At 35.9% G+C, this 16,413-nt stretch overlaps 1 protein-coding gene across 1 annotated transcript; it reads left to right on the top strand.

The window, feature by feature from the left end:
* The first annotated feature begins 11,226 nt into the window (after window positions 1–11,226).
* LOC133332753 (vesicular acetylcholine transporter) lies at window positions 11,227–13,162 on the top strand. The gene has a single exon (XM_061541130.1). The coding sequence runs from the start codon at window positions 11,245–11,247 to the stop codon at window positions 13,045–13,047; it is 1,803 nt and encodes a 600-aa protein (XP_061397114.1). The 5' UTR covers window positions 11,227–11,244; the 3' UTR covers window positions 13,048–13,162.
* Window positions 13,163–16,413: the final 3,251 nt, after the last annotated feature.

Genomic DNA, 16,413 nt, shown 5'->3' with positions numbered 1-16,413 from the left:
TTAAAACCGCTCCCGGCATAATTTTTACAATGACATCCCGATTTTCGGTATTTTGAATGTCCATTTCATGTTGAATGCTATAATAAGTTCGACCCGTCCGAATGCCGTTTTTATGTGTGTTCGTTTACGGTTATCGATTTTAATTAATTGCCAGTAATCCTTGATACATTTTACAACGAAATTTCCCCCATCCCAATAAACATCAAACTTATTTCGACAACACCAAATAAATGTCACAATGGACAAAATTGATTTGTCCATTGGGTATTTGCCCCTCTTGGGACATGAACAATAATTATCACATATCCCATTCGAGTTGTCATAAATTCTAATAAATATTTCAACATGCTACGCTTTTGTATTGTTGTATTCGATTACCTGTGTAAGCCTTTTTTCGACAACCGACAAGTGGAGCAGGGAGGCAGTGTGTGTGTGTCTGTGGACACAATGACGTACACGTGAATCCACTAAAAACACGATAACCTTCGAACAATAGAAATGCTCCACAAACGACAAAATGGCAAGTTAACAACAATCCATTCACGAAACGACTCATAAATACGTCATTACGGAAATGAACTTTGGCTGGAATGTAATCATAATAATTACGACTACTGGCAAACTACTTGAAATCGAATAGAAAAAAAAAACGAAACAAAAAAACGGAGCACCGTTTGTATTCAATATTTCTATGTTGACCTGGTATGTTTTTTTTCTTTTCCTTATTTTTTCATTAATTAATGTTGTATTTGTTTGTGGCGGTGGTCTTGGGGAGGTCCTCCTTCTTCACAACGATTTTATTTTCCATTCATTTTTTTCAAAAGAACCACTTCAGCTACACGCAACGTGTAATTCTAATATAGAAAAGGGAATGGGGAATAACCTTTAAAAATATATATTTCGTTATGCCGTAATGTTGTCGTCGTTGTTGTTGGTACAAATATAGAAATTCAACCTTCGTTAAAGCTCAATTTTGTTTCTACATTCGAATATTATTATAACGAACGACCGTCGTCCCCCACATCATATTCTTTTTTCAGGCATGAATAGGCATCAGTAACGCTAAGGAGTCATTAAATTTTCATGACCATGTTCGTTCGTTGTTCGGTCGTTCGCAGGTTCTTTGTTTAGTCGTTTGAAAAGGTAGCAAACGGAAAAAAAAGAAACACCAACCATCGTTTGTATACATTCAGGAGTTTTTGTATTTTTAGTATAAAGTTGTTGTAGTATATTTTTGGGGGTTGCTAAAAGTTCAATATAACACAGCCCTGCATGACGGTATGTATGTGAGTTGGAAGGTATATATGTTTGTCAGCTTTTGGCTAAGGTATAGAAATACTCGACCCCAACAACGCATACAACACTTGAGTAAATTATTATTACTTGTTTTGTGGCGGTTGGTGTTGGGCTCTTCATGATGTGTATGATTAGAGAACAGTGGTTCGAAGGGTCTTTCATTTGGATAAATACTTCTCCTGAAGGATATATGTTTGTAGGAATGATAAATACTAAAACCAGTGAGCGGAGCAGTATAGTCGTACGGAGCCGACCATATAATGCCCTACACAACTTCCATGGAAATCTAACTTTCTGTGGTTCTATATTCTGAGCTTGGGTAATATTTCGCGATATTTGAACAGTCTAGACCGACTAGAGGTCAACAAATATTACTAATATTCAGTGCAGATTCCCTTCACCGTGGGTTGTGTTGTGATCTTCGGCTTTCAATTGTGGCCTATAGATCGACTCGAAAAAAAAACACAAAAAATTAAGTTTTCGGTCCACTTCATCAAAATATTATTATTTAATCATCGCCGAAAATTATAGGATCCATGAGGATCCATAACTGGATCCATAACTGGATCCTGATGGAAATTTTCAAAACGATCAGCTGTATATTTACGCCCTCTAGTGTGGTAATGGGTTACTTGATAATATATGAAAACGTAAGCACCTGTAAATATTTAAATGTTACTCCCACAATCGAGTACATACGACAATACAATTGATATTAATTTAAAGGTCAATCACTCCTCTTAGATATACTATCAACATCTCGGGTCTATGTCCTTCACATAATTGTATTTTTTCACACAAAATTCCGGGTTCATTTGAACCGCTAAATATTGGCCGATCTTTATCAAAACATGCATGCTTATTCTATGGTCCGATACCCTTCTCCATGTAAAAATTCGCGATGTTTTGACCATATTTGCGGCCTCTGGAGCGACCAGAAAACCATATTAGGGTACGTTAGGACACCTTTTCCTTGACGTTAATCTGATATACTCACTTACTTAGATGACTTGTGACAGAACATTTGTTCCATAAGCTGAGAATAAAAATTATTTCAATGCGCATCGGTCCTGTGCTCAACTCATCCAATTTGAAAGACCATGTTTCGAAATTTTATCTTCCACTTGATCCATCGGATTCGTAGCCTTCCCCTTCTGCGCGAACCATCACCTGGTTCGCTTTTATATGCCTTTGAGCTGGGTCATCTTTATCCATTCTCGCTCGATACGTCTGACTATGTCGATGTTCGAGGATATAAGGTACAACTCATCATTCATTCGATGGCGATATTTACCACAGTTGATCCAGTTGATCATCAGTTTGGTCTTTTCGCAGTTTACTGCCAGACCAACTTTGGTAGACTCCTTCTCAATTTGTTCCAAGGTAACTGCTATCGTTTTCAATGTTCGACCCATTATGTCGATGTCATGGGCGTAGGCGAGTAACATGCGTTGTTTAGTGTACAGAGTGTCATTTATGTCCACCTTTGCGCCTCGGACGACCATTTCCAGCATGATATTAAAAAAATCACACGAGAAAATGTCACCTTGTCTGAATCCTCTTTCGGTATTGAAGGGCTCTTTGTGCCGACTTTAACTGTTGGCCTTGTGCCACTTAAAAAACCCTCTGAACGGATATGGCTATCGAATGCAGCTTTATAATCGACGAATAGGTGGTATGTGTCGATGTGTTTTTCGTGGGTCCCCCCAGGATTTGGGGCAGAGTGAAAATCTGCTCAATGGTGGATTTGCCAGGTCTGAAGCCGCATTGGTATGGTCCAATAATATCATTGACCATTGGCTTCAGTCGTTCACACAGCGCACGGGATAGTACTTTATGTGAGATGGGAAGGAGACTTATTCCTATATAGTTGGCACATATCGTCTTGTCTCCTTTTTTGTGCACGGGACACAGGATGCATTGCTCTAGCCAAATTGTACTATTCAGCTGGTGCACGCTCCTGGCCAGCATCTGGCCACCGGTCTTGAATAGTTCGGCTGGTAACACATCGTTTCCTGCTGCTTTATTGTTCTTCAGCCGATTAGTTGCTATGCCGACTTCATCTTGGTTAGCTGGAATACACTATATACCTCCATCTATTATTGGTTCTGGGGTATCCTCTTCACTGCTACTATTTGATACAAGAAGCTTTTCAAAATGCTCCTTACAGATCCTCACCATGCTGTCTGTATTCGCCACCAGGTTTGCTTTTTTATCTCCTCAGGAGGATGCGCCTGCACCAAAGCCTTCGGTTTGATGTTTTACTCGTTGATACACTTTCCGGACTACATTCAGACTCCTGTACATCTCGATTTGCTCACGTTTTTCTTGTTCTTTCTTCTTTTTTCTGAAATACGTTTCTTCTCTCTCCTTATCTCCCGACAATTCTTCATCACATTACGTGTTGCTATCGTGTTCAGGGTTGCCCTATACGCTGCGTTTTTCATGTCAGTAGCTTTACGACCCTCCTGATCGTACCACGGGTTTCTTGATGGTGGTCTTTGGTACCAAAGCTTTGCTTTAGCTGCAGTTTGTAGAGAGTGGACAATTCTTTTTCTATATTATTATCGAGAGAAAGAGTGCTTTCGTCAAGCAAGTGGGTAAGTTGATCGGAGTAGGCTTCTGCTATCTGTTGTGTTTGCCGCTTTTCGACATCGAGTTTCCGTGTTATATTAGATCGCACCTTTGCTGTTACATTAAGACGCGTGCGAACTTTAGCTGCTACAAGGTAGTGGTCCCAATCGATATTCGCGCCTCGTATCGATCGAACATCTAATAATCTGGATGAATGCCTTCCGTCTATCACAACATGATCGATTTGATTTCTCGTTGTTCGATCGGGAGAAATCCAAGTGGCCTTGTGTATATCGAGATGCTTGAACCTGGTGCTGCTAACTATCATGTTTTTTGCTGCCGGGAAGTCAAACAACTCGGATGTTTCTTCATGGGGGCTGAATTTTCCGACGGTCAAAAATATTTTCCCTTCCCGATTTTTGCATTAAAATCTCCTAGCAGAATTTTAATTTCATGGCCAGGGCAGCAGTCATATGCTGTTTCTAGGCGCTCGTAAAATATGTCTTTGGTCTGCTCATCTTTGGCTTCGGTCGGAGCTTGGGAGCAAATAAGACTGATGTATATGATGTATGATTATAGCAATTCGCTCATCTACTGGAGCGAATCGGGAGACGAGGTCCTTTATTCTCCTATTAACCATAAATCCGCCGCCAAATGCATGTCTCATATCATGGCAGCAATAATACAGTGCGTAATCGTCTGATTTACTTACGCCTGTCCATTTCCATCGCATTTCCTGTAAGGCAATAATATCGGCTTTGTACTTCTTGAGTGAGTTTTCGCCAAAGCGAAAACTGCGCCTGTTCTGTACAACGTGCGCACATTCCAAGTGCAGATTTGCAGATCATGGTCCTTTATACGTTTGCTTTTTCGTTGCCTTTTCATAGTAAGAGGGGTTTTTTCGAGTGTGGGCAACTAACCCGACGCCTCAACCCATTTTTTTATAGTTCTTATAAGTGAACTACCATTGCGGGAAAAATTAATAAAAATTTGATACTATTTACTGTTCCGCTCATTGATTTTATTTTGCCTTTAAAATATTTATTTATTATGATGGGTTTTGTGGGTAAACATAAATTTACCAGCATTTTTTACCATCCCACTGTACCATCCACCATTATACGAATACATTAAATTTATTCATGAGACAGTAAAAATGGTTTATTCCACCTTTGCAACAAATTTCTTTTGAATTTTTGAAATCCATGTTCATGGCAACCTTTTCTCCGGGAAGTCAAGTGGAGAAACGTGTTGGTAAATAATTGGACACAAAAATATATGTATGTATATATTTACATAAAACTCATTTCAACGCCTAAAAACATAACGTTACAATTTACTTGTATTTCGAATTATTATTTAAAAATAAAGTTTACTGGTATCAGGATTCTCAAAATGTGTATTTCGCCAATTTAACAATATTGCAATTAAGGCGAAATGTGACGCCTTAACAAAATTCCCTGAACCCGCACACACACTCAACTACCAATCACTCACTCCATTAACTCTTTACATTTGCACCTTTTTTCCTTTTTGGGGGGTTTTATGCTAAGCGTTTCCATGGAAAACTGTGTTCGAACTTTGAAAAACAAAAGGCTAAAATAAACCCAACAAAACAGAAACTTCCTAAGGATTTTCTAGCATTAGCTTCTACTCAGTGTTTTGTTTTCTTCATAGAACGAACAAGAAAACTACGCGTTGAAAAAAGAAAAGTTTTCTTGCTTTTACATTTTTCTTTATCTCTTTTGCTCTTTTGTTTGAAGGTGGATTTTTAAGGTAGTCCCCCACTTATTGTTTGGGTAACAAAGTTTAGCACATCGAAGGGAGGATTTTTTTCTATTTGTATTCATTGTGGCTTTCTTGTCATCCACTTTGTAAGATGGTTGGGTAAACTTTTGTCTATCGTCAGTTACGGCGCTTGGGAAGTTTTCCAGGTGTTTTAATCATCACACACATTCACACAAAGCTTAACTAGAAACAAAAAAGAATATTGTGTCGGAATATTTTTGTGATCCCTTACAATTGTTATTTGGTAATTTAAAATGTAAGGAATATCCCAATAGATTTAGTGCCAAATAATTTCATTTGTTTTCACTATCTAATGCCGATGGCATTTTCATTCAAATTAAAATAGTTTAATAATTAAGTATACTTTTATTATAACTTATACATTAAGAAGGGATTGAACATACACATCTTTTTAAGTACTAAACAGATAATGTAGTATATGCCTATAACAATGTTGTTAGCTTTCAAATGATATGCATATAAGTTTAATTGGCCGGCACAAAAATAGGGTTTATTATTTGTAAATTTGGCTAAATGTAGTGGTTGGGATCTATCCCACAAAGATAATTTTTATTGGTGTGTTTTGGATAATGAGATAAATGTATGGTGAATATTTCAGTCGAATTCGACAAATCTTCATAACGCACAATTTATTCGAAATATATCTAAAATATCTAAAATCTTATGATCATATGAAAATATCTAAAATCTTATATCTAAAGTCCTCAGCCTTATGGCTAATGAGGGTATATACAATTTGATACGGAGAAAATGTGCCTCATCGAAATATTGGTTTTAGACCCCATGTTTCTTTGGACCAAATCCGTTTCAGAAAATTTGGAGTCGATTTACAGGATTATTGGTCCACTCCTTCTGGTACCTCCCCCACAAAATGGTCAAAATTGTGCTGAAAATTAATTATATAGTAACGTGCGATCCGATTTTAACGAAACTTTGTACAACCTTTTATCTTTACCAAGCCTAGATCAAGTCGGAAGATGGAACATATTTGTCCACTCTTTCTGGCACCTCCCCCACGGATGGTCAACAATTTCAATATTTATAAATCAAATATCAGGCTAATGGAATGTCCGATTTGAACCAAACTTTGCACAACCTGTTACCTTGACACATCCCAGATCAACTTTGAAGATGAGACATATTGGTCCACTCCTTCTGGTACCTCCATTGGTCCACTCTTTCTGGTACCTCCCACACAAAGGGTAAACATTTATTTATGAATCCTATATCATACGAATGGAATGGCCGATTTAAACCAAATTTTGCACAACCTATTATTTTTTTCCGAATGTGGGATACGTTTGCCCTCTCCTCTGTTACATCCTACAAAAAGTGTCAATATTATATATTTGATCAGCATAAAAACTGAAACATCTTTTATGAAACATATACCATATATAAAACGAATAATAAAACCTGTGTATAACTCCGAATAGGGTGAGAATATATATCTGTCGGCAACGCCGACTGACACTTATTTACTTGTTTGTAGAATATTTAGAGACAACTTATTTCGTCTTGTTGTTTTTTAGGTTAAGGTTCAGGAAAGTAACGACGAAAATAAGCAAATAGAATTCAGATGAAGGGGGGATATGATTTACAAAAATATTCCTCATTCGATTTGACTGAAGGCATGTCGTCTCAAAGATAACCTACAATAGCCGCAAACAAATATAAACAGCTCTTTATTCGTGAAGTTAAGAGTTAAATCAAAAACATTACCTATAGTGATGACAATACCACTGCTGGAAAATAACCGTTATCTCAGTGAATTCCTATAATTCTATCAATTTATTAAACACATATTAAAGTTTTTAAACTAAAATTTAAGATTTCGAAGAAAAAAATCTCTGGGGGTTATCTGGGTTAATATACTCGTCAAGGGCTTTCATCCCCATAAGGAATTTTCCAACGATATTATTTTACTCCGATTTCAACGTACTCAATTTTGTTTTACAATGTAATATAATTCAAGCTTTAGACTTACATACATTACAGGGATCAGCAAACCCTCAAGGAAGTTAAATACTGTCGTTGTCATTGGAGAGGATGAATAAACGCAAGAAGAGCTAGGCCTGAGAGTTCCAGCATGCATTGTACATATTTTGGAGCTGCCTTAACTCTAACAAAGGGTCCTGGGCTGGAAACGCCTTCCCTTATCTCAGTTTTACCATTTCTGAATTCTGTTTTCATTCACTTGTTTCACTTGTTGTTTTTCAAATCTTCACAAACAAGTATTTGAAATTTGATGATTTAGTCGATACATGGATCACTTTATCCATGACAATGCGAAGCACGCGATAAGACTCAATGTGTTGGCAACTGATGAACTTAGGTGCGGAGTACGATTCCTTGGTTTTTTTCGAAGAATTTCTTCATTGAATCAAAGTTTCTCATTTTTCTAGAGCGCTCGTAGCCTTCCTTAAACCTTCTAGCTTGCTCCGATATATAACGGAAGTTCAATAGCTAGTTCGACATAGCTTTAGGTTCTATAGGGTGATCCTCTATTCCTTTCTCTTGACAGTAGAATTAAAACTTTTGAATCGTACAATGAAGTGTTGCATCTTCGTGATGGCGCTTGTGACAGGACTGTGTTCTTTTTATTGTTTCCTTATTGTTCTCTTTTACAAAAAGTATTAAACTTTTACAATTAAATAAGTATTCTGTAAAAAATCATATCTACGATAATAGAACTCATAACTGAAATTATATAAAATATGGTATGTTATTATATGCCGTGGATTTTTAAAAAATTTTAAAAATACTTTTTGAGAAGCCACCAAGATGTGGATTTTTTAGAAATACTTTTTTATAAGTCTCCAAGGCGTGTACTTCATAAAAAAAATTTTGGAGAAGCCTAGAAGGCTTGGATTTTTTAAAATATTTTTTGAGAAACTTACTATGCTTGGATTTTTTAAAAAAATATTTTTTGAAAAGCCTGCAAAGCATGGGTTGTTAAAAATATTTTTTGAGAAGCATCCAAGGCGTGAATGTGTTAAAAATATTTTTTTTTAAATGGAAGGCATGGAATTTTTACAGAATAATGATTCAAGTTGCTCAAGAGGTGTGTTTTTTAATATATATATTCAAGTGGCCCACAAGATTTAGATTTTTTAAAAATATAGTTTTGAGTAGCCCATAATACGTGGTTTTTTAAGAACATTTTTTAAGGTAGCCTTCAAGACTTGATTGTTTTAAAGAATATTTTTCCAAGTAACCCACTTCGTGAGGAGTTTATTCGTTTCTTACCGCTATCATACAAATTACTTTAAAATGACATACTCAACAAGTAGCTTATGGGAAAAGACATACCAGGAAAAAAATAAGTTTGAATGGATGGGAATAGCTACCATGGTAGAACCAAACGTGGGAATTTTGCATAAACGTATTACAGTTTATTTTTTCCCTTACAGCAATCACAAACATTGCTGAAATTTGAATATAAAGGGGTAGCTATCATAACATAACCTAAAAGGAAAATTCCACACACATTTATCAGTCAATCAAAACATTACTGAAAAAAGATAAAAAACGGAAGAGCATACATCGGTAAAAATTTGAATGGACAGGAATAGTTACCATAACAGAACTCAGAACTGGAATTCTACACAAAATTTTTATTGGAATTTTGTGCCTATGTCAATCAAAAATTTACTGTTATACTTTAATAAAAAATTAAATTTAAATGAAAATGAATAGCTACCATTACAGAACTCAACAAGGGAATTTTACATAAATGTATTACAATTTTGCTGTAAAAAGTCATAACCCATTATTTACTGATATGAGAATAATGCATCAGTGAATATTTAAAATTTTATATAAAGTAATAGTAGCTACCACAACAGAACTTATCAGAGGAATTCTACATACATTTATCCGAGTTTACTTGCTCTGATGGACGAACACGCATCAGTAAATATTGAAATTTGAATATAAAGGAGTAGTTACATAACTGAACCCAACAAGAGAATTCTATATAAATCAGATGTAATTTGTTTCCTACGGTAATCATAAACATTACATAACTGTTTATATCTTTCTATGACCAATGTCTAATTTTATTTATAGTTGATGTGGGTTTTTCGTGGAAATTAAAAGACTTTATTTGCACGGTCTTTACAAGGAGCTAGTTCAGCTTTTGCTGATACCTCTGGCTTAGCTATGGATTGCCGATCGCTTTACCGAGGAGAATGGGCGTTCTCATGCCCTGGCTATTGCCTTGGCCTTCATTTTTTTTCAAGACGAACAAATATTTTTTTAATAATAACATGAAACAAACCTTATTTTAGTCATTAATAGGCAAAAGTTTATTCCTGCTAACGGAAATAATTTTTGATAAAAATAATCATAACCCTAGTGTACATGATTAACATATAAAACATTAACCCGACCGACATATATGGCGTATAGCATTAAGGGTAGGGTCCAAATACCATATTTGTAATAAAATTTGATTTCAAATGTTGAAGGAGGACAAAAGGATATCATTTGTATGTATTTTAGTATAGCTATTACTACAGAATATCTGCCATTTTATAAAAATAAACATTTCCTACTTGTAATGACACCTTTAAAAGTATATAGTTATAATCAAATAATTTGTTTTATGATTGAAATGTATGTTAAAACAGTGAAAATGTAGATGATAATATATTGAAACCAACTCATCATGTTCAAAATCCTGTTCAAAAATCATAAAACATTTGTAAAAAATATCATTGTCAATAAAAAAAGCAAACTCAAAAAAATAATATAAAATTAACTGTTTTAAATATAAAAATTAACCCATTTTGAAAATTTGTTTTTAAGAAAGAAAGCTATACACCTTTCGCTGCACAGAAACAACATTTCAATCATAAAAAAAAAACCTTAAAATTTTTAAAACTAAAAATTTTATCCTTATTTGGGATGGCAACAAAAATGCCTTAACTACAAACAAAAGAAACTAAATAAATAAAAAAGAAAAGAAAATAACGATTTTTTAAATAAAATATTCATAAAACAAACAAAACAAAAAAAATAATCATTGAAATCTTGTTTCTGTGTCGTTAAAGGTTGTGGCCACTAAACAAAGGTGTCTACTCATCATCCTCTGCAGCCTAAACTACAGCTAGACAACTAGATGATGCCCCCACCCAAGCCCAGAGTCGAGAAAGCAGAACAACCCTAGGCGATAAACAACAAAAAAAAAAACCCCGAAAACGCAACGTTAAACAAAACAAAAGAAAATATGTGCCTGAACTAACAACAACAAACCCCCCACTAAAAACTGCAACAACAACAACAACAAAGGAGTTATAATAAAACATGGAGACTTAAAACAAAAAAATAGAAACTATTTTGTTAATACAATTCAAAAAAAAAAGAAATACACAATTTTGAATTGGATTATTCAAAATTTGTTTTTGTGAATTTTTCGAACCCAAGAAAAGTACAAAAAAGGAAGGAAAAACCAACCAAACCCCATAGCAACACAACAACAAGAAATTAGCATTTAAGCCAAGAACAACAACAAAAATTAGTTAAATTTTGTTCATTAAAAAAAACTAACCACCCCACAAAATGTCTTCGTTTACCATACCTGTCATCAACCTCGAAGTGAAAGAAGTTAAGGAAATAGTATGGGAGAAAATCCAGGAACCGGTCAATCAACGGCGCCTCGTCCTGGTCATTGTGTCCATTGCTCTGCTGCTGGACAATATGTTGTATATGGTGATAGTGCCTATAATACCCGATTATCTGAGAGAAATTGGCAGTTTCGAAGTGGATGAGGTAACACAGGCCCCGGTACGTGACAATCGCACTGGCCTAATACTGCCCGTACATCATGATCATCATGGCCAGGACTCGGCCACGGGTATCCTCTTCGCCTCCAAGGCCATTGTCCAGCTGATGGTTAATCCCTTCTCGGGTGGCCTCATCGACAAGATTGGCTATGACATCCCGATGATGATCGGTCTCACGATTATGTTCTTCTCGACAGCTGTCTTTGCATGCGGCAGCAGTTACAGTGTCCTGTTCTTTGCACGGTCTCTGCAAGGAGCTGGTTCAGCTTTTGCTGATACCTCTGGCTTAGCTATGATTGCCGATCGCTTTACCGAGGAGAATGAGCGTTCTCAGGCCCTCGGCATTGCCTTGGCCTTCATTAGCTTTGGCTGTCTGGTGGCACCGCCATTTGGCGGGGCACTTTATCAGTTCGCTGGCAAGGAAGTGCCCTTCCTCATCCTGGCCCTGGTGTGTCTAATAGACGGCCTGATGCTGCTGCTTGTTATGAAGCCAGTCAAAGAACAGCTGGCCCAGAGTAGAGAAGTCAAACAGGAGACCATTCCGATATGGCGTCTGCTGATGGATCCCTATATTGCAGTGTGTGCCGGCGCCCTGACAATGTCCAATGTGGCGCTGGCCTTCCTCGAACCCACCATATCGCTGTGGATGGAGGACAACATGACCACAGATAACTGGAAAATCGGTATGGTATGGCTGCCGGCGTTCTTCCCTCACGTACTGGGTGTGGTCATCACGGTGAAAATGGCACGCAAATACCCTCAACACCAATGGTTGATGGCGGCCGGTGGTTTGGCCCTCGAAGGTCTCTCGTGCTTTATTATACCCTTCTGTAGCTCCTATAAAATGCTCATGATTCCCATCTGTGTCATATGCTTCGGCATTGCCCTCATCGATACTGCCCTGCTGCCCACACTGGGCTATTTGGTGGATGTACGCTATGTATCGGTATATGGTTCGATTTATGCCATTGCCGATATCTCCTATTCGATAGCCTACGCCGTGGGTCCCATAATAGCGGGAGGCGTGGTTGAGGCCATCGGTTTTACCGCATTGAATTTCCTCATTGCATTTTCGAATTTGCTGTATGTGCCCGTATTACGGAAACTGCGTAATATTTACGACTTCAAGCCATTCGAAAATGAGGCTAATATTCTAATGCAAGATCCACCGAATAAGGAGTATCAGACGTATGTTATGCAGGATCAACAGCCTGTCGATGGTGAATTTAAGAATCATCTGGAGTATGGGCAACAATATCAGCAGGAGCAGGAAACGAATTTGGATGAGGCGGGCAATTATGATTATCAATCGGCTCAGGGTGGGGGCTATCAGCAACAAGGTGGCGGAGGTGGAGGATCTGGTTATCAGCAGGATTCACAATATCAACAATCATATCAGCCGGGTTATCAGGAGCAGGGTGGCATGGCGTATCAACAGCAACAACAACCTAGCTCAGATGGTAGACATCTTCCTCAGCAAAGAATGGCAAATCCCTTTCAACAGCAACAGCAGCAGCAACAACAACAGCCGGCCCCCGCACCAAGTGGTCCAGCAAATCCCTTCAGACAAGGATTTTAAACTGTTGTCTTATACAAAATTAGCGGTAATTTATTTTTGTTTCTATTTTATTGATCGTTTAGCATTGAAATTCCGTTAAAAAAAAAAACTATCATAAAAAATATAAAAAAACAACAAAAAATAGGCGTTTTATAGTTAAAAAGAAAATGTTTTTGTTAAAACTTTTTTCAATTTCAGTTACAAAAAATGTTAATGTTAAACTAAAGATAATGAAAAAAATCATAAGAAAAATTAAAAACAACAAGTGGTTCTATTACACTATAACATAGTTAAAAAATCTTAAAAAAATATAAATAGTTAATTTTTAAAAAATGAACTTTAAAAAAAGTACACTTTTTTATATAAAAATGTATTATACACCAATGACAAAAAACTATACAAAAATTTCCACCCCCACTCTCGAAAATTTATTCTACTCTCCTATTCCAATATTTTTTTTTCTTATAAATATACAAACAACCAAAGATATTAAGTTATTTATATATAGGCTATATCAATTAAAAGAAAAATTAATTTTAAGGCAAAAAACCAACCCCTTGAAAGCAACAACCATTATCACAAACATATCATTAGATTTTTAAGGCATACTTTTAGGCAAACTAAATATATATATATATAGGTATAATACATATATAAAAAATATATTTATATAGAGAAGGAAACAAATGCATTTGATTCACATACATACATAATGTGTGACAAATTTATATGTTTTTGTTTTTTTGGCTTTAGTATTACACATCAACTACATACATATATATTAAAATGCATATCAAATAATAATAATATGTACATCAAATGCGACAAGCTTACGTGGCACACATACATACATATTTACAGTTATGTGTTTTTTCTGTTTACATATCAATATTGAATATATATTTGAATATATATATATATTGAATATATATTGAATATATATATATATATATATATATATATTGTATATTTGTAGATGAAGAGAGCAAAAGTATACATATTTAAGTAGAATAGTTTTATGAGTTGACTAGTGAATTATTTATTTTTTCCGAGATTTATATTTTCATTTTGTGTAAGGAAGAGATTCTTTTTAAATTCAATCTGAAATCACTTTTAAAAACCAATAAGAAATGTCCTACGGGTATTGGAAGCGTATACATAATATAAATCCGTCGGTATAAATCATACGCCCCAGCGAATAGAGATGATCGTTTCCATTCATAGGGAATACAAAGCCTAATGTAGACGTATACATCGGAATGCCAAAAATTATTATTAGTATATGGGAGTTACATCTGAGCCAGCAAAGATTATCGGGCCCGTAGGTATTCAAATAATCAATGTTAAATGTTAATCAGGTAGCAACCTAGGGCATTTAATAAATGCTTTTTGCTTTAAATATTAAGGCAATCAACTGTTTGTGTTTACATATGTAACAGTTTAAAAATCAGTTTCGATTTTGCCGGCACATATTAAATATGTTGGAAAAGCTTATCTGGACTTTTGTATGCTAATTCTGTTTGCTTAAGCCTGGAGAATTACTGCCTATGGCCGAGGAAAATGCTTTAAGAAGCCGCGAAATATTGTCATATCAGACGTATCATAGATATGTGTCTCTGTCTGTCCATTATTATTTGTGAACACACTACAGGCCACAGTTATGGACCAATCGTAGCAAAATTTTGCATGTAAGTTCGGTTCGGGTCAAAGAAGATCCCTATTGTTTTTGGTAAAATCCGCAGAAATTTAAAAATCAATACGGTTATACGGTTCCACTCGCCAATTTTGTATTGAATTTTCAAAAGTTGTGGCGGTCTATGGGAGAGATATCAGTGTTCATCAACATATATAGTCTATTGTTTAGGTGATATGTTCAGCCAACAAATGTCTAGCAGCTACTTTCACTCGGAGACCTTCGGTCAATTGTGCTCATCCTTAGTGCCTAAAAAAGCGAAGACAGAAGTCAGATGTTTGGCAAAGCTAAGTATTATTATGATATCTATTCCGATGAAGAATGTTAGATTATTAATTTTATATTTTCCATACAGTCAATGTTTTCATCTGTTGTCTAGAGCTGGACATTACTCGGCACAAATCCACTCTATTGATATGACATTTGAATGTGGTCTAATCCCTACAGTGAGTTTGATCTCCAACAACGAACTACTTTCCTGTTTCTCTGAGTCTCAGAGCACATATCGATGCCAGGAACTAAACTAAAGGGTCCAATGGTTGGATATTTAGGATTTTGTTTAAGACAGTTTGAAGTGATATCCATAAGTTAGTATGGGCAGAACCACTGATATATACAGACAGTGTACGACTTCTGATTTTAATCCTCAGCCATTTCCTATGGAGTTCTTGCATGCGTAAAGTGATATTAGTGCGCTGCTCCAATTTTTAGGTCGAGGATGGTACTTATGTTTTTGGCTTCTATACAGAGATATTAGGTCACACCATCCAAGGTAAAGTTCGGATCTTACGTTTCACAGTAAAGAGAACCATTTTTGTCTTCGAGGGGCTTACTTCAAAACCATTTTACAAGGGCTCAGTTAGACAGACTTGCTAAGGCTTCATGCATTGTGTCGGATCTGTAGACCATAGATTCCCTAAATTCACCATTCGTACATGGTGTGGAGAAGAAGTAAATCGATCCCTAACTTTTTAACAGAATTAATGTTTGGGAAAATAAATATTCCGAAGTGCAAAACTTGGATGAAATCGAGAGGTATTAATGCGCCGCTGCAGCCAGGTCGACTTCAAATTGTCTGAAAGGGATTTGTTAAAAAAAACTTCAGATTTAAAACCACAAAACTTGGGAATTTCTTGGAAGTCTTCTATTGAAAAAATACGAAGACGTAACAATATTCGATATTGCAGACCCCTGTACATATTTTAAAATATTTCAACTATTTCGATGTAATTAGCCGAGAACAAGGCTGGAACAAGTTTTTTAGGAGGAGACGGTCGTAGAGCGACTACAATACAAATCCAAAATGTAGTTTGTGGATCTCTGAGTATTAACCGATATCATAATTCGAATAGGCTTTTATTTTTCGAATGCGTTTCATAAGGACTTCACATTGGTACAACATTCCTGTGTAAGGGATTGCTTCGTTTATTTTGAATAAAATATCCCACAATTTTTTTATGTTTCTCCATTTTTGGTTGTTGAGAAAAACGTAATAATTCACGTTAATCATGGAGTCTGTGAAATAGAAAATTTAATAAGAGAAAGCATATAGAAGATGTTTTCATATTGTGGATGGAGAGAGTCGTTAAGTCATGTAAACCAGCTACCGAACTTGTGCAACATTCTCTATGAATATTCCATACTAAAACTGTGTCATTCAGATTGTTGGGACATATTTGTCTGGAATCATGAAC

The sequence above is a fragment of the Musca vetustissima genome, unplaced genomic scaffold (assembly GCF_032173495.1).
Source record: "Musca vetustissima isolate MV318-11 ecotype Yass unplaced genomic scaffold, APGP_CSIRO_Mvet_v1 utg65767, whole genome shotgun sequence".
Classification (NCBI taxonomy): domain Eukaryota; kingdom Metazoa; phylum Arthropoda; class Insecta; order Diptera; family Muscidae; genus Musca; species Musca vetustissima.
The sequence above is the reverse complement of the archived record's forward strand: the minus strand, read 5'-3'. Positions and strand labels throughout refer to the sequence as shown.